The sequence below is a fragment of the Tachyglossus aculeatus genome, chromosome 3, assembly GCF_015852505.1.
Source record: "Tachyglossus aculeatus isolate mTacAcu1 chromosome 3, mTacAcu1.pri, whole genome shotgun sequence".
NCBI classification, from domain to species: Eukaryota; Metazoa; Chordata; class Mammalia; order Monotremata; family Tachyglossidae; genus Tachyglossus; species Tachyglossus aculeatus.
In genome coordinates, this window is record NC_052068.1 from 28,145,240 (window position 1) to 28,173,145 (window position 27,906).

General features: G+C 44.8%; 1 protein-coding gene across 1 annotated transcript; it reads left to right on the forward strand.

The window, feature by feature from the left end:
• Positions 1-2,687: 2,687 nt before the first annotated feature.
• Positions 2,688-24,433, forward strand: VDAC2 (voltage dependent anion channel 2). Its single transcript, XM_038744431.1, has 10 exons — positions 2,688-2,736; positions 2,912-2,970; positions 11,076-11,144; positions 11,700-11,749; positions 16,630-16,782; positions 16,887-16,939; positions 18,174-18,401; positions 21,158-21,308; positions 22,992-23,049; positions 23,891-24,433. The coding sequence occupies exons 2-10, from the start codon at positions 2,934-2,936 to the stop codon at positions 23,980-23,982; spliced, it is 891 nt and encodes a 296-aa protein (XP_038600359.1). The 5' UTR covers positions 2,688-2,736; positions 2,912-2,933; the 3' UTR covers positions 23,983-24,433.
• Positions 24,434-27,906: the final 3,473 nt, after the last annotated feature.

Consider the following 27,906-nt stretch of genomic DNA (forward strand, 5'->3'; position numbering starts at 1 on the left):
ATGAATGAATCTGTAAAATGGGGATTAAGACTGTGAGCCTCGCATGGGACAACCTGACCGCCTTGTAACCTCCCCAGCGTTTAGAACAGTGCTTGGCACCTAGTAAGCGCTTAATGAATGCCATCATTATTATTATTATGAATCTGTAAAATGGGGATTAAGACTGCGAGCCTCGCATGGGACAACCTGACCGCCTTGTATACTCCCCAGCGTTTAGAAGTGCTTGGCACCTAGTAAGCGCTTAAGAAATGTCATCGTTATTATTATTATTATGAATGAATCTGTAAAATGGGGATTAAGACTGTGTGCCTCACATGGGACAACCTGACCGCCTTGTATCCTCCCCAGCGTTTAGAACAGTGCTTTGCACCTAGTAAGCGCTTAATGAATGCCATTATTATTATTATTATTATTATGAATGAATCTGTAAAATGGGGATTAAGACTGTGAGCCTCGCATGGGACAACCTGACCGCCTTGTATCCTCCCCAGCGTTTAGAACAGTGCTTGGCACCTAGTAAGCGCTTAATACATGCCATCATCATTATTATTATGAATGAATCTGTAAAATGGGGATTAAGACTGTGAGCCTCGCATGGGACAACCTGACCTCCTTGTATCCTCCCCAGCGTTTAGAACAGTGCTTTGCACCTAGTAAGTGCTTAATAAATGCCTTTATTATTATTATTATTATTATGAATGAATGAATCTGTAAAATGGGGATTAAGACTGTGAGCCTCGCATGGGACAACCTGACCGCCTTGTATCCTCCCCAGCGTTTAGAACAGTGCTTGGCACCTCGTAAGCGTTTAATGAATGCCGTCATTATTATTATGAATGAATCTGTAAAATGGGGATTAAGACCGTGAGCCTCGCATGGGACAACCTGACCGCCTTGTACCCTCCCCAGTGTTTAGAACAGTGCTTGGCACATAGTAGGCGCTTAATAAATGCCACCATCATTATTATTATGAATGAATTTGTCAAATGAAGATTAAGAGTGTGAGCCTCGCATGGGACAACCTGACCGCCTTGTACCCTCCCCAGCGTTTAGCACAGTGCTTGGCACCTAGTAAGCGCTTAAAAAATGCCATCATTATTATTATTATTATGAATGAATCTGTAAAATGGGGATTAAGACTGTGAGCCTCGCATGGGACAACCTGACCGCCTTGTACCCTCCCCAGTGTTTAGCACAGTGCTTGGCACATAGTAGGCGCTTAATAAATGCCATCATCATTATTATTATTATGAATGAATTTGTAAAATGGGGATTAAGACTGTGAGCCTCGCATGGGACAACCTGACCGCCTTGTACCCTCCCCAGTGTTTAGCACAGTGCTTGGCACATAGTAGGCGCTTAATAAATGCCATCATCATTATTATTATTATGAATTTGTAAAATGGGGATTAAGACTGTGAGCCTCGCATGGGACAACCTGACCGCCTTGTGTCCTCCCCAGCGTTTAGCACAGTGCTTGGCACCTAGTAGGCGCTTAATAAATGCCATTATTATTATTATTATGAATGAATCTGTAAAATGGGGATGAAGACTGTGAGCCTCGCATGGGACAACCTGACCGCCTTGTGTCCTCCTCAGCGTTTAGAACAGTGCTTTGCACCTAGTATGTGCTTAATAAATACCATTATTATTATTATTATTATTATTATGAATGAATCTGTAAAATGGGGATTAAGACTGTGAGCCTCGCATGGGACAACCTGACCGCCTTGTATCCTCCCCAGTGTTTAGAACAGTGCTTGGCACCTAGTAGGCGCTTAATGAATGCCATCATTATTATTATGAATGAATCTATAAAATGGGGATTAAGACTGTGTGCCTCACATGGGACAACCTGACCTTGTATCCTCCCCAGAGTTTAGAACAGTGCTTTGCACCTAGTAAGCGCTTAATAAATACCATTATTATTATTATTATTATTATTATTAATGAATCTGTAAAATGGGGATTAAGACTGTGAGCCTCGCATGGGACAACCTGACCGCCTTGTATCCTCCCCAGCGTTTAGAACAGTGCTTGGCACATAGTAGGCGCTTAATAAATGCTACCATCATTATTATTATTATTATTATTATGAATCTGTAAAATGGGGATGAAGACTGTGAGCCTCGCATGGGACAACCTGACCGCCTTGTACCCTCCCCAGCGTTTAGCACAGTGCTTGGCACACAGTAGGCGCTTAATAAGTACCAAAAAAAAAAAAAGGTGTGGGGTCGATTGTCGGCGCGAGGGGAGAAAATGCCGCCGTTTGGGCGGGCCCAGGCCTGAGGCGAGCGCGCGCCGCGGACCGCGCCTCTGCGCATGCGCGCCGAGGGGACCGCGCGCCGCAGCCCGGGCCTCTGCGCAGGCGCGCCGCCCTCCTGCGCCGCGGCCGGGGCCCCCGCGCATGCGCCTCGGGGGGCCTCCCGCGTCAGCGCCATCCCGCCCAGCGGGGGGCTTCTGCCCCTCCCCCTCCCGCGGGGCTGCCCTCGGCTCCGCCTGACTGTTTCTCGGCGCCCCGGCCTGGTGAGGGAGGGGCGGTTTCGAGGGGGAAGGGGCAGCCGGAAGGTCGGACCCGTGAGGGGGGGGGAGGGGGAGGGGGAGGCGGGGCGCGCTCGGGGCGGGCGACCGTTTGGGCAGCCCCGGGGGGCGGAGCCGAGCGGCGTCTCCTTCACTTCGCCCTCCAGGCTCGCGCTCCGCCAGCTTGAGGGGAGGCGGCCGGCGCAGCGGCGGCAGGTACCGGGCGGTTCGGTCCGGTCCGGTGGGGGGTGTGGGGGGGGAGGGCGCGCGTCGGGAGGCCGAGGCTGAGGGGGCCGGCCCCGCGCTCCGGCCTAAAATGGCCGCCCGCGCGCCCGCGCTGGGGCGTCGGGCCCCGTTAGCCCTGACGGCGCCCTCCCTGTCCTCCCCGCAGATCGTGGGCCCGCGGCCTCGCCATGGCGGTCTATGCGCAGTCCGGGACCTGCCCGACCCGTAAGTGGGGACGATGGACGGGCCGCAGTCGGTCGGTCAGTCAGTCAGTCACGCGATCACTCGTTCAGTCGTTTTTGTCGAGCGCGGAGCACCGGACGAAGCGCTTGGGAAGGTCAAACGGGCCCCGTCTACACACGGGCCCCACACCCAACAACGGGCTCTCACTCACTCACTCATTCACTCAATCGTGTTTATTCAGTCAGTCAATCAATCAATCAATCGTATTTATTGAGCGCTTACTGTGTGCAGAGCACCGGACGAAGCGCTTGGGAAGATCAGATGGGCCCCATCTAGACACGGGCCCCACACCCAACAACGGGCTCTCACTCATTCATTCATTCACTCGATCGTATTTATTCAGTCAGTCAATCAGTCAATCGTATTTATTGAGCGCTTACCGCGTGCAGAGCACTGGACGAAGCACTTGGGAAGGTCAAACGGGCCCCATCTAGACACGGGCCCCACACCCAACAACGGGCTCTCACTCATTCATTCATTCACTCGATCGTATTTATTCAATCAATCAATCAATCGTATTTATTGAGCGCTTACTGTGTGCAGAGCACCGGACGAAGCGCTTGGGAAGATCAGATGGGCCCCATCTAGACACGGGCCCCACACCCAACAACGGGCTCTCACTCATTCATTCGTTCACTCGATCGTATTTATTCAGTCAGCCAATCAGTCAATCGTATTTATTGAGCGCTTACCGCGTGCAGAGCACTGGACGAAGCACTTGGGAAGGTCAAACGGGCCCCATCTAGACACGGGCCCCACACCCAACAACGGGCTCTCACTCATTCATTCAGTCGTACTTACTGAGCGCTTACCGCGTGCAGAGCACTGGACGAAGCGCTTGGGAAGGACAAATGGGCCCCGTCTACACACGGGCCCCACACCCAACAACGGGCTCTCACTCATTTATTCATTCACTCAATCATATTTATTGAGCGCAGAGCCCTGGACGAAGCGCTTGGGAAGGTCAAATGGGCCCCATCTACACACGGGCCCCACACCCAACAACGGGCTTCATTCATTCGCTCAATCGTATTTACTGAGCGCTTACCGCGTGCAGAGCACTGGACGAAGCGCTTGGGAAGGTCAGATGGGCCCCATCTACACACGGGCTTTCACTCATTCATTCATTCACTCACTCAATCGTATGTAATGAGCGCTTACCGCGTGCAGAGCACCGGACGAAGCACTTGGGAAGGTCAAATGGGCCCCCTCGGGACACAGGCCCAACACCCAACAACGGGCTCTCAATCAATCAATCAATCAATCAATCAATCGTATTTATTGAGCGCTTACTATGTGCAGAGCACTGTACTAAGCGCTTGGGAAGTACAAATTGGCATCACATAGAGACAGTCCCTACCCGATAGTGGGCTCACAGTCTAAAAGGGGGAGACAGAGAACAGAACCAAACATACCAACAAAATAAAATAAGTAGGATAGAAATCAGTCATTCATTCACTCAATCGTATTTATTGAGCGCTTACCGCGTGCAGAGCACCGGACGAAGCGCTTGGGGAGGTCAAATGGGCCCCGTCTACACACGGGCCCCACACCCAACAACGAGCTCTCATTCATTCATTCATTCACTCGATCGTATTTAATCAATCAATCAATCGTATTTATTGAGCGCTCACCGCGTGCAGAGCACTGGACGAAGCGCTTGGGAAGGTCAGATGGGCCCCGTGTACACACGAGCCCCACACCCAACAACGGGCCCTCACTCACTCATTCATTCACTCAATCGTATTTATTGAGCGCAGAGCCCTGGACGAAGCGCTTGGGAAGGTCAAATGGGCCCCATCTACACACGGGCCCCACACCCAACAACGGGCTCTCACTCATTCATTCATTCACTCAATCGTATTTACTGAGCGCTTACCGCGTGCAGAGCACCGGACGAAGCGCTTGGGAGAGGGCGAATGGGCCCCATCTAGACACGGGCCCCACACCCAACAACGGGCTCTCACACATCCATTCACTCACTCAATCGTATTTATTGAGCGCTTACCGTGTGCAGAGCACCGGACGAAGCGCTTGGGAAGGTCAAATGGGCCCCATCTACACACGAGCCCCACACCCAACAACGGGCTCTCAGTCATTCATTCATTCGCTCAATCGTATTTACTGAGCGCTTACCGCGTGCAGACCACTGGACGAAGCGCTTGGGAAGGTCAAGTGGGCCCCATCTACACATGGGCTTTCACTCATTCATTCATTCACTTACTCAATCGTATTTATTGAGCGCTTACCGCGTGCAGAGCACCGGACGAAGCGCTTGGGAAGGTCAAATGGGCCCCCTCTGGACACAGGCCCAACACCCAACAACGGGCTCTCACTCAGTCATTCATTCACTCAATCGTATTTATTGAGCGCTTACCGCGTGCAGAGCACTGGACGAAGCGCTTGGGGAGGTCAAATGGGCCCCGTCTAGACACGGGCCCCACACCCAACAACGGGCTCTCACTCATTCATTCATTCACTCGATCGTATTTATTCAGTCAATCAATCAATCGTATTTATTGAGCGCTCACCGCGTGCAGAGCACTGGACGAAGCGCTTGGGAAGGTCAAATGGGCCCCGTCTAGACACGGCCCCCACACCCAACAATGGGCTCTCACTCATTCATTCATTCACTCAATCATATTTACTGAGCGCAGAGCACTGGACAAAGCGCTTGGGAAGGTCAGATGGGCCCCATCTGCACACGGGCCCCACACCCAACAACGGGCTCTCACTCATTCATTCATTCACTCGATCATATTTATTGAGCGCTTACTGCGTGCAGAGCACTAGACGAAGCGCTTGGGAAGGTCAAATGGGCCCCATCTACACACGGGCTTTCACTCATTCATTCATTCATTCACTCAATCGTATTTATTGAGCACTTACCGCGTGCAGAGCACTGGACGAAGCACTTGGGAAAGGTCAAATAGGCCTCATTTAGACACGTTCCCCACACCCAACAATGGGCTCTCAGTCACTCATTCATTCACTCAATCGTATTTATTGAGCGCTTACTGTGTGCAGAGCACTGAACGAAGCACTTGGGAGAGGACGAATGGGCCCCATCTAGACACGGGCCCCACACCCAACAACGGGCTCTCACTCATTCATTCATTCACTCAATCGTATGTATTGAGCGCTTACTACGTGCAGAGCACCGGACAAAGCGCTTGGGAAGGTCAAATGGGCCCCATCTACACACGGGCCCCACACCCAACAACGGGCTCTCACTCATTCATTCATTCACTCGATCGTATTTATTCAATCAATCAATCAATCAATCGTATTGAGCGCTTACCACATGCAGAGCACTGGACGAAGCGCTTGGGAAGGTCAGATGGGCCCCATCTACACACGGGCCCCACACCCAACAACGGGCTCTCACTCATTCATTCATTCACTCAATCGTATGTAATGAGCGCTTACCGCGTGCAGAGCACTGGACGAAGCGCTTGGGAAGGTCAAATGGGCCCCATCTACACACGGGCCCCACACCCAACAACGGGCTCTCACTCATTCATTTACTCAATCGTATTTATTGAGCGCTCACCGCGTGCAGAGCCCTGGACGAAGCGCTTGGGAAGGGAAAATGGGCCCCATCTAGACACGGGCCCCACGCCCAACAACGGGCTCTCACTCATTCATTCATTCAATCATATTTATTCAATCAATCAATAGTATTTATTGAGCGCTTACTGCGTGCAGAGCACCGGACGAAGAGCTTGGGAAGGTCAAATGGGCACCCTCTACACACGGGCCCCACACCCAACAACGGGCTCTCACTCATTCATTTACTCAATCGTATTTACTGAGCGCTTACCGCGTGCAGAGCATGGGAGGAAGCGCTTGGGAAGGACAAATGGGCCCCATCTACACACAATCCCCACCCCCAACAATGGGCTCTCAGTCACTCATTCATTCACTCAATCGAATTTATTGAGCGCTTATTGCGTGCAGAGCACTGGATGAATTACTTGGGAGAGGACAAATGGGCACCATCTAGACACGTTCCCCACACCCAACAGTGGGCTCTCAGTCATCCATTCATTCACTCAATTCGAATTTATTGAGCGTTTACTGTGCGCAGAACACTGCACTAAGCGCTTGAGAAAGGACAAATGGGCCCCATCCAGACACGGTCCCCACCCAACAATGGGCTCTCAGTCACTCATTCATTCACTCAATCGAATTTATTGAGCGCTTACTGTGTGCAGAGTGCTGGACGAAGCGCTTGGGAAGGACAAATGGGCACCATCTAGACACGGGCCCCACACCCAACAGCGGGCTCTCAGTCATTCATTCATTCAGTCAATCGTTTTATTGAGCGCTTACTGTGTGCAGAGCACTGGACACATTGGTTGGGAAGGACAAATGGGCCCCATCCAGATATGGTCCCCACCAAACAACGGGCTCTCAGTCACTCACTCCTTCATTCACTAAGTCGTATTGAGTGCTTATTGTGCTCAGAACACTGCACTAAGCGCTTGGGAGAGGACAAATGGGCCCCTTCTAGACACAGTCCCCACACCTGACAACGGGTTCTTAGTCATCCATCCATTCATTCACTCAGTCGTATTTATTGAGTGCTTACTGTGCACAGAACACTTCACTAAGCACTTGGGAGAGGACAAATGGGCACCATTTAGACACGGTCCCCACCCAACAATGGGCTCTCAGTCATCCATTCATTCACTCAATCGAATTTATTGAGCGCTTACTGTGCGCAGAACACTGCACTAAGCGCTTGGGAGGGGACAAGTGGGCACCATCTAGACACGGGCCCCACCCAAATAACGGGCTCGCACTCACTCATTCATTCACTCAATCATATTTATTGAGCGCTTACTGTGTGGGCTCTCAGTCACTCATTCATTCACTCACTCAATCGTATTGAGCGCTTCCTGTGTGCAGAGCACTGGACAAAGCGCTTGGGAGAGGACAGATGGGCACCATCTAGACACGGTCCCCACCCAACAACAGGTTCTCATTCATTCACTCAGTCGTATTTATTGAACTCTTACTGTGTGCAGAGCACTGGATGAAGCGCTTGGGAGAGGACAAATGGACCCCATCTAGACACGGTCCCCAAATGGGCCCCATCTAGACACGGTCCCCACACCCAACAACGGGCTCTTAGTCATTCATTCATTCACTCAATCGTATTTATTGAGCGCTTACTGTGTGCAGAGCACTGGATGAAGCGCTTGGGAAGGGCAAATGGGCGCCATCAAGACAGGGTCCCCACACCCAACAGCGGGCTCTCAGTCATTCATTCACTCAGTCGTGTGTATTGAGCGCTTGCTGTGTACTGAGCGCTTGAGAGGACAAATAGGCACCAGAGACGATCCCGACCTAACAACGGGCTCTCATTCATTCATTCAATCAGTCGTATTTGTTGAGCGCTTACTGTGTGCAGAGCACTGTACTAAGCGCTTGGGAAGGGAAAATGGGCCCCATCTAGACAGGGTCCCCACCCAACAACGGGCTTTCATTCATTCATTCATTCACTCAATCGTATTTATTGAGCGCTTAGTGTGTGCAGAGCACTGGATGAAGAGCTTGGGAGAGGACAAATCTGCAGCGTCTAGAGACGGTCCCGACCCAACAACTGGCTCTCATTCATTCATTCATTTATTCAATCGTATTGAGCGCTTACTGTGTGCAGAACACTGGACGAAGCACTTGGGAAGGACAGATGGGCCACATATAGACAGGATCCCCACCCAACAACGGACTCACATTCATTCAATTGTATTTATTGAGCGCTTACTATGTGCAGAGCCCTGGACGAAGCGCTCGGGAGAGGACAAATCAGGACGATCTAGAGACGGCCCCGACCCAACAACGGGCTCACATTCATCCGTTCGTATTTACTGAGCGCTTAGTGTGTGCAGAGCACTGGACCAAGCGCTTGCGAAGGACAAATGAGCAACATCTAGAGACGGCCCCGACCCAGCAACGGGCCAACGGTCTAGAAGGGGGAGAAAGACAACAAAACAAGTAGACAGGTGTCAATACCATCAGAATAAACAGAATTATAACTACATACATAGCGTTAATAAAAGGTAATAAGTATGTACAAGTATACACAAGTGCCATGGGGAGGGGAAGGGGGGGCGTTGGGGAGGGCAGGAGGAGGAGCTGAGGATGGGGGGCTCAGTCTGGGAAGGCCTCCTGGAGGAGATGAACTCTAAGTAGGGCCTTGGCGGACTTGCTGGTTTACCCTCAGCGAGCCTGGAAAGCTTCCCTAAAAATCCTAAACCCCGTTTGGGTTTTTCTTGCCTTCCCATCGGAAGGATGATGATGGCCGATTGGCAGCAGGACGCATGGGGTGAGGCCGAGGGCATTGAGGGCACCGCTTCAGGGACTCCTGCCACTCCCACCTTTGGGCAGTCGTATCAAGCACTTCCTACGTGCAGAGCACTGTACTAAACGCTTGGGAAGGCACAATACGGCCATAAAGAGAGACAGTCCTTGCCCACCACGAGCCCGTAATCGAGGGGACCGCGGTTGATAAGAATCCGAAAGCGGCCCACTTGACCGAATGTCGACGCCGCTTCTAATGCCAGCGGGCGAAGAGAAAATCGGACGCCTGTGTGCGCCTTTTGTTTTAAAAATGACAATTGCCCCTCCGTAGTCCAACTCCCGTCTCGGCACTTTAGCTCGCAAAGAACTCGTTTAAAACAACAGTTAACTTTCAGTACAGAACACTGAGTCGAAATGATTTCTTAACTCCAAAAGGTTAGCCGTCTTTTGTTATCTGAGGTTCTTGTTTCCGAAATTCGGGAGAGTGGCGGTATTTAGTATCAGAGCAGTCAAAACAAAAATCGAGGATGGGCTTAAGCAGGGAGCAAATATAATAATAATAATAATAATGATGGTATTTATTAAGCGCTTACTATGTGCAAAGCACTGTTCTAAGCGCTGGAGAGGTTACAAGGTGATCAGGTTGTCCCACGGGGGGCTCACAGTCTTAATCCCCATTTTACAGATGAGGTAACTGAGACCTAGAGAAGTTAAGTGACTTGTCCAAAGTCACACAGCTGACAATTGGCAGACAATCAAATATCCCATCTAAAGTAAAAATGTACGTGGTTCCGGTGGTACTTATAATGGGTCCCGTTTTTACTAGGCCTAAAGGAAGGTGGGCATTGAAAATTTCTTCCCGACTCCCCAATTGTGAAGGCGGTTATTTTAATTTTTCATAATTCACGTTTTTGAAAGCTGTACATAAGCTCAAATTTAAGTGCTCATTTCGTTTTGAACTGTCACAAATGGTTGAATTTACATTGGGAAATGAATGGATTTTTTTTTTAAACTACTGGCAGTTCTCCTTGTGAAGGGACAAGGTCACTGCTCTTTCAGAATCAGGGCGTGGAACAGCTATGTAAGAATGAATGGGCTGGTCTAACTTGAGCTCGGATTCCTTGCCCTTAAACTGTAGCCGTGGAAGGGAGTGTCACGTTAATATCCTTTAAAATGTTACTTGATATGTACTTTGCCTTAGCCACTCTGGTGTTCTGCATGAGGGGAGTCTGAATAGCAGGTTTATGGTACTTTTGACTCCTAATCGGCTGTTTGGTTGCTTTTATTGCCTGCTGGATAATAAATCTTTTCCCCTCTATTCAAAAGTGATAGATGTGGGTTCTAGGGCCTTCATAGTATAGGGGAAATAAGGAAGAGACTTTTGTAGTCTTAGAACAGGGATGTTTCTGGAATTGCCTGAATCCATCTTGGTCTAAATCAGCTATGACTCCACTGGCAGATTAGGGAAGGGTTAAGATTTTGTAGAAATATATCGCTAGTCAGGTAGTATAGGAGTTTTAGTTGTAGATGTGTAGGTGAATTTAAAATCTTAATACTTAAGACCTTATTACTCTTCTGAGCCCTTTGAAAGTCGTTATTGCAAAGTGAATAGTGTTTGACTAAAAAGGTGGGTTGTCTAAAGATGCCAATTTCCAAGGGCTGCTCTTTGCAATTTAAGAAAATCAGGCTGCTGTGTTTAAGGCATCCCATTCGTATATTCTGCATTGAGTACTGAGGGCAAAAAAGAGACTTAATACCGTGCTACATCTTCTCACCAGCAATGGCGATTCCTCCATCATATGCTGACCTTGGCAAAGCTGCCAGAGATATCTTCAACAAAGGATTTGGTAAGAGCTTGATACGTAAAAATAACAACTGTAAAAAAAGTATGTTGACTAATGAAGCCCTTGTCGATATTCTTATTTTAATAATTTGACTCATTTTAAAACCACACTTTTAGGCGTGAGAATCGTGTTCTGTTTTTCTAAATATTTTTTCTGCAGTTTTATATAAGCTAATTTGCATAGGTATTTATTTTGTAATGACTGATTTGTTCAGAGCTAAAATCGAGTTGTAATTTGTTGCTTTCTTGGGCAGTGAAATTTTCCCGAGTTCTAGTTAATAATAATAATTTTAAAAAATGTTGGCTGGAAAACATTCAAGGGCCGAGAGCACATCATAGCAGTAGGCCCTGAGTAGAAAAGGTGCTCCAACTTTGAGGACATTGCATAAGGGAGAGCTTTGATTTGTTTTCTTTAACTGGATTTATATCGTCTGATCTCTTCATTTCAATAGTTCTTTTTTTAAAACTTTCGTAGTTGTCTAATACTTTGATCATTGGATAGAACTCAGTAAAATATTTGGAATTAAATTTGTTTAAAATTTTGTAATTTTCTGTTTAGGTTTTGGGCTGGTAAAACTTGATGTTAAAACAAAGTCTGCCAGTGGAGTGGTAAGTATGATATAGATAATGAATTCTGATAAACTTTTACATTTTACACTTGGCATAAAGAGGAGTTGGGAGATTTATAAGAATATTTTTTCTTAGATGTAGATGCACGGTGAGTCTTCTCCGATACTGCTTTTTTGATGTAAAAAAAAATGTCGGTGTGTTGATCAACCCAAGGATCAAGAATATATGTTTTGCGCAGCATACTTGTGGCTAATTCATTTATTTGCCGAACAAATTCGGACTCTTACTGGTTATATCCTTGAATTCTGAAACAGTCTATTGCTTAGGTAACAAAAATATCCACCATCATTCTTTTTGCGTAAACCACCTCCCATAGCTCTTATAGATGTGTGCACTCAGTTTTCCTGTAACATGAAGGTTACATTCCTAATGAACCTCATGCAGAGGAAATCTCGTGCCAACAATCAGTGGCATTTATTGAATGCCTATCACGTGCAGAGCACTGGACTAAATTATTGGGGAAAATACAATAAAGCAGAGTTGGGAGGCTCATTCCCTGCCCCTCCAAGCTTGTAGTCTAGAGGGGGAGTACACTCGTGTCTTGACAGATGGCCAGTGAGTGTCCCCGACTTCCTTCCAATATTGCATCAAGTCTGTTAAGGCATATGTTGTTGGAAGGCCGTTCCCTAATACTCTTCCAGAGATTTATGCAAAATGAGTAATTTTGGGAGAACTGGGTGTATCCCATGAAACCCGTACCAAAAATTAGAATAACAGGGAAGCAGTTTTTCTTTCAGGCCTATTGCCTCTCTTTCTTATAGCATGCTTAGCAGTTGTCCTACTCTCTGCCATATTAGAGGATTACCATGGTGCAGTACCTGTGGAGTCCTTTTCTTAGAGTTTTAAACCCCAATTACTGAGTCACATGACTCTAAGAAACTGGTGAACATGGTTTCCCTTTATTGAGTGCGTACTCTATGCAGAGCACTCACAGTACTGAGCCTTTGGGAGAGTGCAGTGGAGATAGTAAACCTTATCATTGCCCTCTAGGAGATTACAATGTAGTAGGCGAGACAGGCACTAAAAAATGTATTACTGGTAGGAAAAATCAACAGAATTTAGCAGTATGTACATAAGTGCTATAGGGGGGTGAGGGAGATAAATCAATCAATTGTATTTATTGAGTGCTTACTGTGTGCAGAGCACTGTGCTAAGCGCTTGGGAAGTACAAGTTGGCAACATATAGAGACAGTCCCTACCCAACAGTGGGCTCACAGTCTAAAAGATAAATATCCAAGTGCTTAGGTGTCATGGAAATGCCGAAGGGACATAAACTGGCTTGGTGAGTAATTTGAAGTGGAGCGTGAAGATTAGGAGCTTTCAGTATTATCTTGGGCCATCCAGCCTCCAGGAATTGTATTAGCTCTCTATTTAAAATGCAAAAATGAGTTTGGGGTTACCATCTAAATGCTGAGAATGTAGCCTTTTGATTAGTTGCTTGACTTGCAGCTGGCTTCCAGACTAATTGGCTGGCACAAGGAGCCTGATAGGAGCCCCGCTAGAACCCACAGGAAGGAAAAGGCATTCTCTCTGTAAGGTCAGCCAGGCAGCGGAGCCACTCGACCATTTGGTCGTATTTATTGAGCACTCACTCTGTGCAGAGCACTTTACCAAGAGCTTAGGAGAATACAGTACAACAGAATTAACAGGCACGTTCCTGCCCATAACGAGTTTACAGTCACTCCCAACCTCACTGCAAAGATTCTTATGAGGCCCGATGGATTTTTCTGCCCTTCCAAAGCACACTGTTTTGACAGTCGCAGCAGGAGCTCTGCTACTCCTGGGGGTTTAATCCCATTCCACCATGTTACCCCCGACCCCCCCCCCCCCCCCCCCAATCTCCCTCATCTTCCACCATCTCGTCTCTCAATCTCCCTCATCTTCCACCATCTCCTCTCTCACGGTTGGCAGCATCTGAGGCTGGAAACTCCCAGTTACTTCTCTGCTGGAAAAGCCCAGACTTCCCGTCCATGCAGTTGATGCTCAGTGATTCCTGTAAAGCTGAAAGTGAAAGTCAGGTTCTGTCCTCAACCCACACGTGCGAAGTGCACACATGCACCCCTCCACCCCCCAGATCTGTGAATGTATACCACAACTCCACTTCATATGTGAGCCTGTTGTTGGGTAGGGACCGTCTCTATGTGTTGCCAACTTGTACTTCCCAAGCGCTTTGTACGGTGCTCTGCACACGGTAAGTGCTCAGTAAATGCGATTGAATGAATTGAATGAATGAATATGTACCGTATGTAGCTATATATGGCAACAATCACTCACAGGTATATGCTGACTCTCCTGCACCCTCTTCACTCACATGTGTAACCTTTTCCACATTAATTACTCAAATCTGTCCAAGTTAACCACATATGCAAACACACTCCTGCAAGAGTATAATATAGTAGAAGCATACATACTGTGATGCATAGATACATTCTTACCTACAGACACCCAGATGCCCAAAAGGACATGAGACCCCACCTTCAAAGCCTTATTAAAAAGCACACCTCTTCCAAGAGGCCTTCCTGACTAAGCCTTCATTTCCCCTTCCACTCCCTTCTGCGTTGCCCTTGCATTTGGATTTGCATCCTTTATTTACCCCTGCTTCAGCCCCACAACACTTTATACATGTCTGTAGTTTGTCTACACCCCATCCCAGACTAAGCTCCTCGTGGGCAGGGAACATGTCTGCCAACTCTGTCACATTGTACTCTCCTAAGCGCTTAGTACAGTGCTCTGCATATAGTAAGCCCTCAATAAATACAATTGATTATTGATCTGGAGGGGCATATTTCTGCTAGTCCTTTACTAAAGGACTAGTTAATGCAACATTTTGAAGCTTAACTGAGCAAAATTAGTTTGAGATAGCCAAACCTCATTTTGATTGATTAACTAAATTAGTCTTGGCCCACAATTGCTTCTTAATGAAGTGAATTGATTGCAGTAAGTGCTTTTTGGCTGTTGATAGTGGCATGTTTTCAGGAATATGTAGCTAAACACATACCTTGTTCATCATGGCACAGTTTATTACTGTCCAAACGCGCCCCAAATGTTCCTGATGTGGATCCTGGTGGCTCAGTATATTAAAAGCACACGTGATTTCCTCTACTAGCTCAACAGCAAAATGAGAACTGAACAAAATTCCTGTCGGTATGTCACATTCTTGATTAGGTTTCTTAGCCAATAAACAGATACTTAACCATGCTGGAGTGAAATGTACAAGGTTTCAAATTGGGATAGGTGCAGAGGAAGGATTGGCATTTTTGGCCTCTGTTTCTAAGCAGACTCTATTTCAAACTCTGAAAGGCCTGTCCCAGCATCTGGAAAACAGTTTTTCCTTAGTTCTTTTCTTTTTACGTGGTTGTGTCAAACTCTTGTACTACTACTAATAATAATTATGGTATTCATTAGGCACTTACTGTGTGCCATGCATTGTACTAAGTGCTGTGGTAGATAGAAGATAACCAGGTTGGGTACAGTCCTTGTCTCAGATGGGGCACACGCTCTAAGTAGGAGGGAGAAGAGTTATTGAACCCCCATTTTGCAGATAAGGAACCTGAGGCACAGAGAAGTTAAGTGAGTTGCCCAAGGTCACGTGGCAGACAGGTGAACCCTCCCAAGCACTTAGTGCAGTTCTGTGTATGTCTTCAATGATATTTACTGAGCAATTGCTGTGTGCAGAGCACTGTACTAAGCACATGGGAGAGTACTCTTTGATAGAGGTAGTAAAAGTTCCTCAAAGGAACTGTTAACGTAGTTGTGAGTGTATTTTCCCATATGCTCCATACATTTCTCTACCCGGGCAGCAGGACTACCAATGCTTGCCACCACAACTTTTTAGTGATAGGGTGAAGGTGGCTATTGATTTTTAAAGGCTATTAACGTCTTAGATGAAAGTGGTGTTAAACTTAGACCTGTGCTCATTTAAATTGCATTCTTGGCTGTTCCAGATAAATATAGCAGAGGAATATAGAAACAATAGTCCCACTACAGGAATTCAGAACTGAAACCCTAAAATGACTTTACTAAAAACGTACTAGTAAATATTAGCACAGTGCCTTCCAGTTGATCTGTTTCGGGTATTGACTCAAAACTGCTGCTAATAAAATTCCCGGAGTAGTTGGCCAATGTACCTGGCTCTGCCTTGGGGAATCCGGGTTTTAATGTGAAGTATATTCTGAGACAATACATAAAATGCAATTGAATGAATTTATTGTCCAAATTTTCCATTCGATATAAAAATTTTTAACCCAAGTGTTAGTCATTTGGCCTCAGAAGTGTCTTTTATTTTAATAAGCATTTATGGTTCCTTTGCATAGGGTTTTCAAAAGTCCGATGTGGTTCTGTAAATTAAAGAGGTTTTTTTTTTTTTTGGAATTGAACGCTTACAACGGGAAGCGTGTAAAATCTCTTCCGACATTTTGGCTAGCGGCCATATCCCAGTGAACCAAATGCTGATAAAACTGAAAGTTTGAATGCTAAAGTTTGATTATAACCAGGGGAGCACAGTATGATTGGTTACATTGAATTGTTATTCAAGTGTTAGCTTTACCCAGTAAATACATTATGCTGTTAATATATTCCATTGATTTGGTGGTCCTTCTAACAGAAATTAAGTAGTAGCTTTTGCTGTGTAAATTGCTGAATGTGGAAATGGTCATAAGTCAAAAGTGATTTTGCTTTCATTTTTCTATACTAAAAGTAGAGTATCTCGTATGGAAATTTTTATAAGTAAAATGAACTGTAGCAGATGGAAAATCATCAACTCAGTTTCTCACTTCTGAAAATGGTTTAAATACAAAATACTAGACACCTCTGACAATTCTAAGTAAATAAAATTAATGAACATTTTATTTACATTTTAGGAGTTCACAACATCTGGTTCATCAAATACAGATACTGGTAAAGTTAATGGGACCTTGGAGACCAAATACAAGTGGTGTGAGTATGGTCTGACTTTCACCGAAAAGTGGAATACTGATAACACCCTAGGAACTGAAATCGCAATTGAAGATCAGGTAACAACTGGCATCTTTTTTACTTACCCTTAATTTTCCTTCTCTTTTTTTGCCCATGAGTTTTGAGTTTGGTTTAAAAAAAAATTTTTTTTTCTCCAAATTAGATTTGCAAAGGTTTGAAGCTGACATTTGACACCACCTTTTCGCCAAACACAGGGTAAATTTGATTTTTGTTATTCATCTAGTATTCCTTCAGTGTTCACTCTGGAAAAATGTACAGGACATGGCAAATCTCAGGTTGTTTAGCAGGTGATATAACAATGCATATATGCCTGAAGTCAATACTATTTTCTGTCGTTGGCTCAGATTCAGTGTCGGGCAGTTTTTCAGTGTTGAAAGCTCTTAGTGTATTGTGGACTTTTGCCCAATTCTTTTTGTTTTTAAAGTTATGACACTCTGTTGTTGAAAATATACACGTCATAGTACTTGTGCTTATATTTTCTCATTTAGATTATACTGACTGTTCATTCACAAATCAGTTAGATTTGGGGCCATTGAAATAGTTCTGTAGTGTGTCTTCACTACATGTTTTAGATAGAAGTCTTGTGGAATTAAGAAATGTCCTGAAGATGCATGTCTGTCAGGGTAGAGCATTCACTCAGTCGTATTTATTGAATGCTTACTGTGGGTGGAGCACTGTACTAAGCTCTTGGGAGAGTACACTGTAACAATAAACAGGCACATTCCCTACCCATAATGAGCTTACAGTCTAGAGCATGAAAGAATGGTTTCGTGCTTGTGCGTTTCATCAGTGAAGGTGTAAGTATCCAGAACATACAGAAGAACATACCTCCAGGATTGTAGGAGAACTGACTGTTTAAGTATTTAGCACAGTAGCTCTGCACACAGTAAACACTCCATAAATTTGATTTTTAAGGAGTAGCCAAGGCCTAGTGGAAAAAACACAGGTCTGGGAGACCAAAGACTTGGGTTTTTAATCCTGACTCCACCACTTGGCTGCTATGTGACGGAGGGCAAATCTCCACTTCTTTGCCTCAGTTTCCTCATTGTGGAGTCATTTCTAGACTGTGAGCCCACTGTTAGGTAGGGACTGTCTCTATATGTTGCCAGCTTGTACTTCCCAAGCGCTTAGTACAGTGCCCTGCACACATTAAGCGCTCAATAAATACGATTGATTGATTGATTGATGGTATTTATTGTTTACCAATGTGCAGAGCACTCTGCTAAGCACCTGGGAGAGTAAAAAGCGCCAGGGATTAAATACTTGGTCTCCCACCCCATGTGGAACAGGGACTTTTTCTGATGGGATTAGATTGTATTTACCCCAGTGCTTATCAAGTACTACACTGATTATTTTCCTAATCTTAGCTACGTACTTGTAATTTTGAAGGATCTGTAATGTAATCCTTACTGAATGTTCTCGGTTGCAGAAAGAAAAGTGGCAAAATCAAGTCTGCTTACAAGCGGGAATGTGTAAACATTGGTTGTGATGTTGACTTTGATTTTGCTGGCCCTGCTATCCACGGATCAGCCGTTTTCGGTTATGAGGGCTGGCTTGCCGGTTACCAGATGACCTTTGATAGTGCCAAATCAAAGCTGACAAGGAATAACTTCGCAGTGGGTTACAAGACTGGAGATTTCCAGCTGCACACTAACGTGTAAGTATTTCTCTATGGTCATTGTTTTGACTGACTTGGCAGGAGAGAAATGGTTGAGCTTGTAGGCTAATCAAGTTTTTTATTTATACTTTGGCTGCAACTATGGAAACTCACGATTTTTTCATTATTTCAAAGGCAGAGAAAAATCTTCAATTCCCCAGGTCTCTTCCCACACCATTGCCCCCCCCCGTCTTGCCTCCTTCCCTTCCCCACAGCACCTGTATATATGTTTGTACATATTTATTACTCTATTTTACTTGTACATATCTATTCTATTTATTTTGTTAATATGTTTGGTTTTGTTCTCTGTCTCCCCCTTCTAGACTGTGAGCCCACTGTTGGGTAGGGACTGTCTCTATATGTTGCCAACTTGTACTTCCCAAGCGCTTAGTACGGTGCTCTGCACACAGTAAGCGTTCAATAAATACGATTGATTCTGGTGCCAGGAAATAGCATGCCCTTGTGGCTAGTAAAATGCGTCACAATATAAAGCGATATTTTGTATTTTAATTAATAGTTACAACACCTAACCCTGTTTGGGTGGGTAATATAAAATTTCTAAAAGGCCCGATCCCAGTTCTAGATTAACTTAACAAATGGAACGGTTCTAAATTACATCTGGGATTTTTTTTTTTTCTCGTCTGCTATATGCCCACGTTGTCTCTGTTGTTAAGAGTGTTGAGAAACAGCTGGTTAACAAAATGCCAGGATGGCTGAAAAGAAGTTGAATTCCCAAAAGTGACTTGGTTTTTTCTCCTTCCCAAGAAAAGAAAATGTCAATTTGAGGAATTTGTACTTTATAGCATCTAACTGCTTGATGTTAAAATTAGAGTAGATTTTAGATCTACTAATCCCCCTTTTAGACTGTGAGCCCACTGTTGGGTAGGGACTGTCTCTATGTGTTGCCAATTTGTACTTCCCAAGCGCTTAGTACAGTGCTCTGCACGTAGTAAGCGCTCAATAAATACGATTGATTGATTGATTATATGACTTCAATTTTCAGATTAAAGAGAAGTCTTATTGAAAATTCAGTGCCAACTTATCCTTCCTTGGTCGCTCATTTCTATTCTTTTCCTCTTCATCTCCCCCTCCCCTTAAAAATATTTTTATGTTTCAAAGGTATTATCTTTTTTTTTTGGTTGAGGGGGTGTCTCAGGAGTATCGGATGATCTGTTTACTGGAAGCCATTTGCTTCAGTTTTGGCTTACTTCCAAATTTTGCTAGTCATTAGGACATGGACTTGAAACAAATGAAAACAGAAAATATTTTATGCCCTGAATTTGGAAAAAAACTCATTTAAAGTTTAAATTTTGAGGAGTTTAATTTTTAAAACAGCTTAAAGGTGCGCTTAACCATGGGTCATATGACCCAAGGGGCTGTAACTGTAGTTATCCCCAGCTCTCTCCATCGTACATATTCCTGTCTTCACTTGCTTCTCCACAACTCCCATTTTCCACCCAGCTCTCCACTGTCCCCACACCAGCTCCTTACTCATGCTGTTTTCTCCTGTCTGGAACTTTCCACTTTCCCAAATCTGCCGGACTTTACCCATCTGTAAAATGTCCCTTAAAAATACTCTCCTGGGCAGCTTTTCCTTATTCACTGCACCCTACTTGGGGCAACTCAGTGGTCACTTGCAGCACAGATACGTATACTAGTATATATATTTTTATTCATTTATAGATTTTTATCTGTACAGTCAATTGTAAGTCTGTTTTGCCTTGTTCTTCTGCTGGCTTTATCTATAAAAATGTCTTCTTTCGTATTGTTGCCCCTTGAGGAGAATGTGTTTTGGTACTTGTTGGCACGATCCCTGCTTTCTTAATATCATAGGTGCCCATTCCATGGGAGTGCTTGCCCCCCACAACTTTTTGAGCTAGACTGCCAGATTTGCTCATCTCCACTCTATCAAGACCTGAGATTTTCTCCCTTTTTTTATTTAAGCGCTTACTGTGTGTCACTGTTCTAAGCACTGGAGTAGGTACAAGTTAATTAGGTTGGGCACAGTCCTTGTCCCTCGTGGGGCTCACAGTCTAAGTAGGAGGGTGAACAGCCATTTTATAGGTGAGGAAATAGGCACAAAGAAGTGAAATGACTTGCCCAAGGTCACACAGCAAACAAGTGGCAGAGGCAGGATTAGAACCCAGGTCCTTCTGACTCCCGTACCCACGCTCTCCCCGCTAGGCCATGCTGCTTTCTGGCTTATTAGATCTCTGGAGCTTATCCTCACCCAACTTGGCCCCTTTTTTTAATCATCTGTGCTCAAAATGCAGAGTTAGCACCCATGCTTACTGCTTAGCATTTTGAAAACGCTCAATTAGTACCACTGATCGACTGTCAAGTTAATAGTATTAAAATGTGTTATCGTGAACTGCATCTTGACAAACTTTGAAGAGTTTGTAATGTGGAATAAGTATATTTGGGGTAATGGGTGTAATAAACCAAAATCTACTAACTGAATGTATTTACAAATACCTCTTGAACTGCATCTTGACAAACTTTGAAGAGTTGGTAATGTGGAATAAGTATATTTGGGATAGTGGGTGTAATAAACCAAAATCTACTAACTGAATGTATTTACAAATACCTCTTGCCATCAAAAGGTAGGAAAATCAAGCTGGTTAGGGTGGCTTTCATGTGATATTTAAATCGAGCAAGCTAAATCTATTTTAAATTTGACTTTTAAAAACTTAAATACACGGAGCGCTATGTCGGAGGGCTTTCGCATTCTTTAATCCGGTGCAAATGTTTTACAGCAATGATGGGACAGAATTCGGAGGTTCAATTTATCAAAAAGTATGTGAGGATCTTGACACTTCTGTAAATCTAGCCTGGACATCAGGCACCAACAGTACTCGATTTGGGATTGCGGCAAAATACCAATTGGATCCTACTGCTTCCATTTCTGTAAGTAACGGTTTTCAAACGGGTTTCTTAGTTGTTATAGATTTGCAATTAAAAACAAATCACCCTTAATGCCATGGCAATGAAATAGTTACAGTGTAGTTATTTACAACAAAAAAATAATCGTGGTATTGGTTAAGCGCTTACTAGGTGCCAGGCACGGTACTAAGCACTGGGGCTAGATACAAGGTAATCAGGTTGGACACAGTCCCTGTCCCGCATGGGACTCACAGCCGTAATCCCAGTTTTACAGATGAGCTAACTGAGGCCCAGAGACTTGCCCAACATCACGCAGCAGACAAGTGGTAGAGCTGGGATTAGAACCCAGATCCTTCTGACTCCCAGTGTGCTAACCATTAGGCCACGCTGCTTCCTGTAAAAAGCTCTACTGATTCCTGGTGTGATTTGGTGCTTTATTTCAAACCAAGTTATTTTACTTCAAAAATAACAGATGCGGTAAGTCGGACTCTAGTTCTAAGATTCAGTGTGGTACACTCTGAAATTTTAGACTGAGAAGGGCAAGGGCATGTCTCACCGTTTGCTTTCTGCTCTCCCCTACACTTGACCATGGCATTTTTAATTTCAGTGTCATTGAGTAATAAGTGCCCGTGGCAGAAGTGCAAAAGTTATGCTAAAAGAAGGAGCTTGGAATACAGCCAATGAACAGGAGGACCATAATTATTAGAATGCCAGAGACTGCGGGGGTTGTGTAGACCCTAACTCCTCAAAACTAAACCAACTAGCTTTGGAAGGGCTTTAGTACAGTTACTGACAGGCAAAACCTGTTAGGGCTCTTTGCAAGAGGGAGGGAAGATAGTGTTTTGAGACCAGATGGATTTTCAAGTAGAAGTTGGAGTTGGAAGAAGAGCCTACTCCACTTCTGTCCCACACTTTGACACCACCTCACTTCCACTTTTCTGGCTTTTGAAAGAAGGCTTGCATCTAGAAAGCATGGTGGCAGTTTGTGGAAGGAAAAGGGCAGTCATTGGAGGGGTGTGCATTTCCTGGTTCTGCATCCTGCCTTCATTTCCTATTGTTATGCCCTTTTCTAAGGCCAAGGCTAATGTGCTGTATGGCACCTAGCCAATTTTTGGTATTCAAGTAATAGTTTCACAGAGACATCGAAATTACAGTTTACAGTTGTAGGGCAACTTGACCTAAGGGCTTCTCACAAGAATGGCAGGTACAGTGTTGTAGGCAAACAAAATTCTCTAGTTTGGGCTATTACTGAAATGAGGTATGTACTTCAACATTTTGAACGGCCTAAACCACACTGCAAACTCAGCTAGTCAAGCATTTTTCTGGTAAGTGAAGTATTTACACATTTAGTTTTCTCATGTCCATTTTTATGTGAAAACATGGAATCACTAGAACAAGAAAATGAATACTACAATACATAAAGCCCGTTACCTCCCTCCTAATAAAGTAACTGACCACAAGTAACTAAATACTTTAGTCCTTTAACTTGTGGCATTTTTATATATAAATGTAATATTTTTTAAAATTAAGTTTGTGTCTAGAATGTCCATGTATTCAGGCTGGCCTTGGTGCCGTGTATTCTGAATAGTGATGTTTGTATAACCAATGGTTTGCCTTTTAAATGCATTTGCTGGTGAACCCATCCCTGCCCATGGAGGGATGGTAGAAAATTTCACTGCTTAAACGGTCATTTTACTTTCCTTTTAGGCAAAAGTCAACAATTCTAGCTTAATTGGAGTGGGATACACCCAGACTCTGAGGCCTGGTAAGTGTTGAAGTGACTTGTTCCTATAGTTAACGACTCTGTAGCTAAACAGGTGGAAATCATGCATGTTTACTGTGTCCTAGCAAACAGTTCCTTGGGTTTGGAAATGAAACTATCGAGCAGCAGTGCACCTTTCCTAGTCCCATGCCGTTTGGCTGAACAGGGCTTAAACAATGATTGTGAAAAGTAGGTCTTACTGCTCATGTGCAACTTGGCAGAGGGCTTTTTGCAGAAGTGCTGGTGTTTTGCATGTTGTCACTTCATCCCCGCATGCTTAGTGTAAGGCAGCTAGAAGAGAGAGAATTCCCAGAACAGAATACCTCTGAGAGATCACAACAGCAGCAGCCACTACCCAGAGTTAAGCATTTGGGGGGAGGATAGTCATTCACTCTTCCAGCCTTTGAGAATCATTTGGGTCCCTCCTGCCTGCATTTCGGCAATGTGCTACCTGGCATGACGGCATTACATTTTCCCTGGAATACCATTAGGTAGTGGAGACCTTGGGTTATAACAGTCTTTATTTATTCATTGGCCCGCTGTAGATCAATTGATCCCCTTCTCAACTGTAGAGGCAAACTTATGAAAGTAATGTAGTGAGCCAAATTGCACCGTCCCACTGGAACAGCCTTGTAAATTGAGAGCTGATAACCACCATTCAGTGTTAAGTCAAACATAGAAGGGTAAAAGTGTGTTTGCTGGGCACCACCGCAAATCAAGGGCGGCTGGTATTTTAAACTAGCAGCACCTTCTGCTGGCTACCGTTGGCACGCTTAAAATTTACAGAAGGAGAAAAGCGTGAAAAGTGGCATTTTGTATAACTTCTTTGTTTATTTTCTTCTAGGAGTGAAGCTTACGCTCTCCGCCCTGGTAGATGGAAAGAGCATCAATGCTGGAGGCCACAAACTTGGTCTTGCCCTGGAGCTGGAGGCTTAAAATGTCAGCCAAGCTCTAGGGAAGGGATATCAGAAGAATTTGGCCTTAAATGGTGTTTTCAATGTGACCAGCAGGTTTTTTCTTTTCAAAGAGGGATGATCTAAACAAGAGCTGTATTTCACGTATTTAGACAGTTACTTGTTAGCTGGTTTCTAGTTCAATTGGTTATCTAGTTCCCAATGCTGCAGTAGTGCAGTCACTTATACATTATTTAAATGTATTTAACTGTTAATGCGCTACCCACCAATAATGAAATAGACCTTTATGAAAACTGTGCAATTGTGTGCATGTTTGTTTTTATGTTCCTTTAAACATTTGATATTGCCATTGAATGAGACCGAGCCGTGGATGTTTCGAGATGAGGGACAACAACTTTGTTAACTCACCATCATTAGAAATTCTTTTGGTATCCCAGCACAGTACAAATTATGAATAAAACAAATATATTATACTTATGCCTCCAAGTATTTGCAGAGTTCAAGATGCTAACTAGGTTCAAATGAACATTTTACAAGCCTATCTCTGGACTTGTTACTCTTAAGTTTTTCCAGAACCAGCAAGCTTTGCTCCTTAGTGTCACAAAAAATGTTAAACAGTATTCCAAGTAATGGGTTTATGCCAAAGGGAAGCAAAAGATGCATAAGAAATTTGACCATGGATTCCAACATTTAGAAAGGTGAATAGACCCAGAGCGTATATGTATGTAAAATGGCTAGAAGTCATCAAGCGGCTGTAGAAACTGTCCCACTCCCCGTCAACATAAAGTCGATATACTTGTATATGGCAGAGTCATAAAAGCTTTTGTATATTTACCTCACCCCAGTTCTCTTACTTGCTGCCCGACTCCTGACTGGTGCTACCCTAAGCCCCACAGCACTTATATGCCTATCCATAACTTATTTTGTCTGTCTCCCCCTCTAGACTGGAAGCTCAATGTGGGAAGGGAAGGTCTGTGTATTGTACTCTCCCAAGTGCTTAGTTCAGTGCTCTGACACAGTAAATGCTCAATAAATAACTACTCGGGCTCAGTTCCTGTAGGGTGAGAGGACAATACAGCAGACTAGTTAGACACTCCCTGCCCACAAGGAGCTTTCAGTCTAGAAGGGGAGACAGACAAAATAAGTTACACATATATACATCAGGGTTCTGGGGCTGAGGGTGGGGATATTATCCAGTGCTTAAAAGAGTACAGATCCAAGTGCCAGGGCAATGTGAAAGGGAGTAGGAGAAAAGAGGATTTAGTCAGGGAAGGTCTCTTGGAGATGCAATTTTAATAAGACTTTAAAGGTGGGGAGTTAGTGTGATGGTGTGTAGGATATGAAGAGGGAGGGAGTTTCAGGACATGGCCAAGAGGTCAGCACGATAGATTGGATTGAGATACAGTGAGTAGGTTAGGGTTGGAGGAGCAAAGTGAGCAGCTAAATTGTAGTAGGAAATCAGGAAGGTAAGATAGGCATGGGCAAGGTGATTGACCGCTTTAAAGCCAATGCCACATTCTGCCTGGCCCCTACTGGGAAAGCTCACTAGCCTGTCTAGAACACAGTCATCATCTTTACTTACTTACCTTACTATGCTTTCTCAAGCCCTCACTCTACTCAGTAACATACAGTTCATCTCGAGTGCAAGCAGGCTTGGGTGAGGAGCCTGCCTGTTGGAAGCATGTAGGGGGAACAAGGTGGCTTCCTGACCAAGCTGAGATAGAGGGCTAGCAACACACACAAAAATAACAGCTGTGAGTTGGCCACATCTCTTTTTTCTTCCTTCAATCAATTGTATCGAGTGTTTCCTGTGTGCAGAGGACTGTGAGCGCTTTGGAGAGTCCAATGGAACAGTCGGTGGACACACTCCCTGCCCACACCTCACAGTCTAGCGGGGGAGACAGACATTAATGAAAATTACAGATATATAAGTGCCGTGAATGGGAAGCGAGGAAATGAGTGGTTAAGCAGGGAAGGCCTGTTAGGGAAGATTTGCCTGCAATAATGGTTTGAAGGTGGAGAGAGTAATTGTTGGATATGAAAAGGGATGGAGTTCCAAGCCAGAGGCAGGATGTAGGGAAGAGGTCTACAGTGAGTAGGCTATTAGAAGAGTAGTGAGGTAAGAGGAGGAGGCAAGGTGCTTAGTACAGTCCTCTACATTAAGTACTTAATATTATTACTGCTACAACACCACACAATCACCTTTACCCTTCCTCTTCAACTATTTCCCAAGTCTAATCATTTGCTCCCCAACTTTTCATGTCAGACATTTAACCTATCTAAACTGAACACAATAAATGTGGCATTTAGAAACTCAATCAGAACCACTGTTGGATATAATAATGGCATTTATTAAGCACTTACTATGTGCAAAGCACTGTTCTAAGTGCTGGGGTGGTTACAAGGTGATCAGGTTGTCCCACGGGAGGGCTCACAGTCTTAATCTCCATTTTACAGATGAGATAACTGAGGCACAGAGAAGTTAAGTGACTTGCTGGATCTGTCTCAGGACCACACTGCTGCTCCCTCTTCCTTTCCTTGAATCAATCAATGGTATTTATTGAACGCTTACTGTGTGCAGAGCACTGTACTAAACGCTTTCAAATCCCGGCTCCGCCAACTGTCAGCTGTGTGACTTTGGGCAAGTCACTTAACTTCTCTGTTCCTCAGTTCCCTCATCTGTAAAATGGGGATTAAGACTGCGAGGCCCAAGTGGGACAACCTGATCACCTTGTATTGCCCCAGTGCTTAGAAGAGTGCTTTGCACATAGTAAGCGCTTAACAAATACCATCATTATTACTATTACTATTACAGTGCAATACAGTACGCGCTCACTAAATACAATTGAATAGAGTTGGTAGACACATTCCTTGTCCATAACAAGCTTTAATACTTGAATTTATAATAGCACTATGTGCCAAGCACCGTTCTAAGCGCTGGGGTACAAGCAAATTGGATTGGACACAGTCCCTGTCGCACTTAGAGCTCACTGTCTTAATCCCCATTTTACAGAGGAGGGAACTGAGGCACAGAGAAGTGAAGTGACTTGCTCAAGGTCACACAGCAGACAAGTGGTGCAGCAGGGATTAGAACCCATTACCTTCTGACTCCCAAGCCTCTGCTTAGTTTCTTCTGCTCTGGCCTCACTCCCAATGTACGAGAAGCAGTGTAGGGGATAGAGCATGGGCCTGGGACTCAGAAGGTCATGGGTTCTAGTGCCGGCTCTGCCGCTTGTCTGCTGTGTGACCTTGGGCAAGTCACTTAAATTCTCTGGGCTTCAGTTACCTCACCTGTAAAATGGGGAATAAATATTACTCTATTTATTTATTTTACTTGTACATATCTATTAGTGAAGCAGCGTGGCTCAGTGGAAAGGGCACGGGCTTTGGAGTCAGAGGTCATGGGTTCGAATCCCGGCTCCACCCCAAGTTACCTCATCTGTAAAAATGGGGATTAAGACTGTGAGCCCCTCGTGGGACAACTTGATCACACTGTATCCCCCCCAGCGCTTAGAACAGTGCTTTGCACATAGTAAGCGCTTAACAAATGCCATCATCATCATCATCTATTCTATTTATTTTATTTTGTTAGTAGGTTTGGTTTCGTTCTCTGTCTCCCCCTTTTAGACTGTGAGCCCACTGTTGGGTAGGGACTGTCTCTATATGTTGCCAACTTGGACTCCCCAAGCGCTTAGTACAGTGCTCTGCACACAGTAAGCGCTCAATAAATACGACTGATTGACTGTGAGCCCCATGAGGGACGGGGACTGCGTCCAACCTGATTAGGTTGTTATCTACCCCTGCGCTTAAGAACAGTGCATGACACATAGTAAGCGCTGAATACCACCGTCATTTTTATATTATGGGCTGCAGAAACCCAGATGATGAGACACACACAGGGTCACAAGTTCTAGGTGGACTCTCCCTTTAATAATAATAATAATAA

Excerpts from the sequence above, each read along its gene's own strand:
- VDAC2 (XM_038744431.1), top strand. The coding sequence starts at position 2,934 with ATGGCGGTCTATGCGCAGTCCGGGACCTGCCCGACCC. Across the intron at positions 2,971-11,075 it reads GTCCGGGACCTGCCCGACCC|CAATGGCGATTCCTCCATCA; the intron begins GTAAGTGGGGAC and ends TCTTCTCACCAG. Across the intron at positions 16,940-18,173 it reads ACCTTTTCGCCAAACACAGG|AAAGAAAAGTGGCAAAATCA; the intron begins GTAAATTTGATT and ends TCTCGGTTGCAG.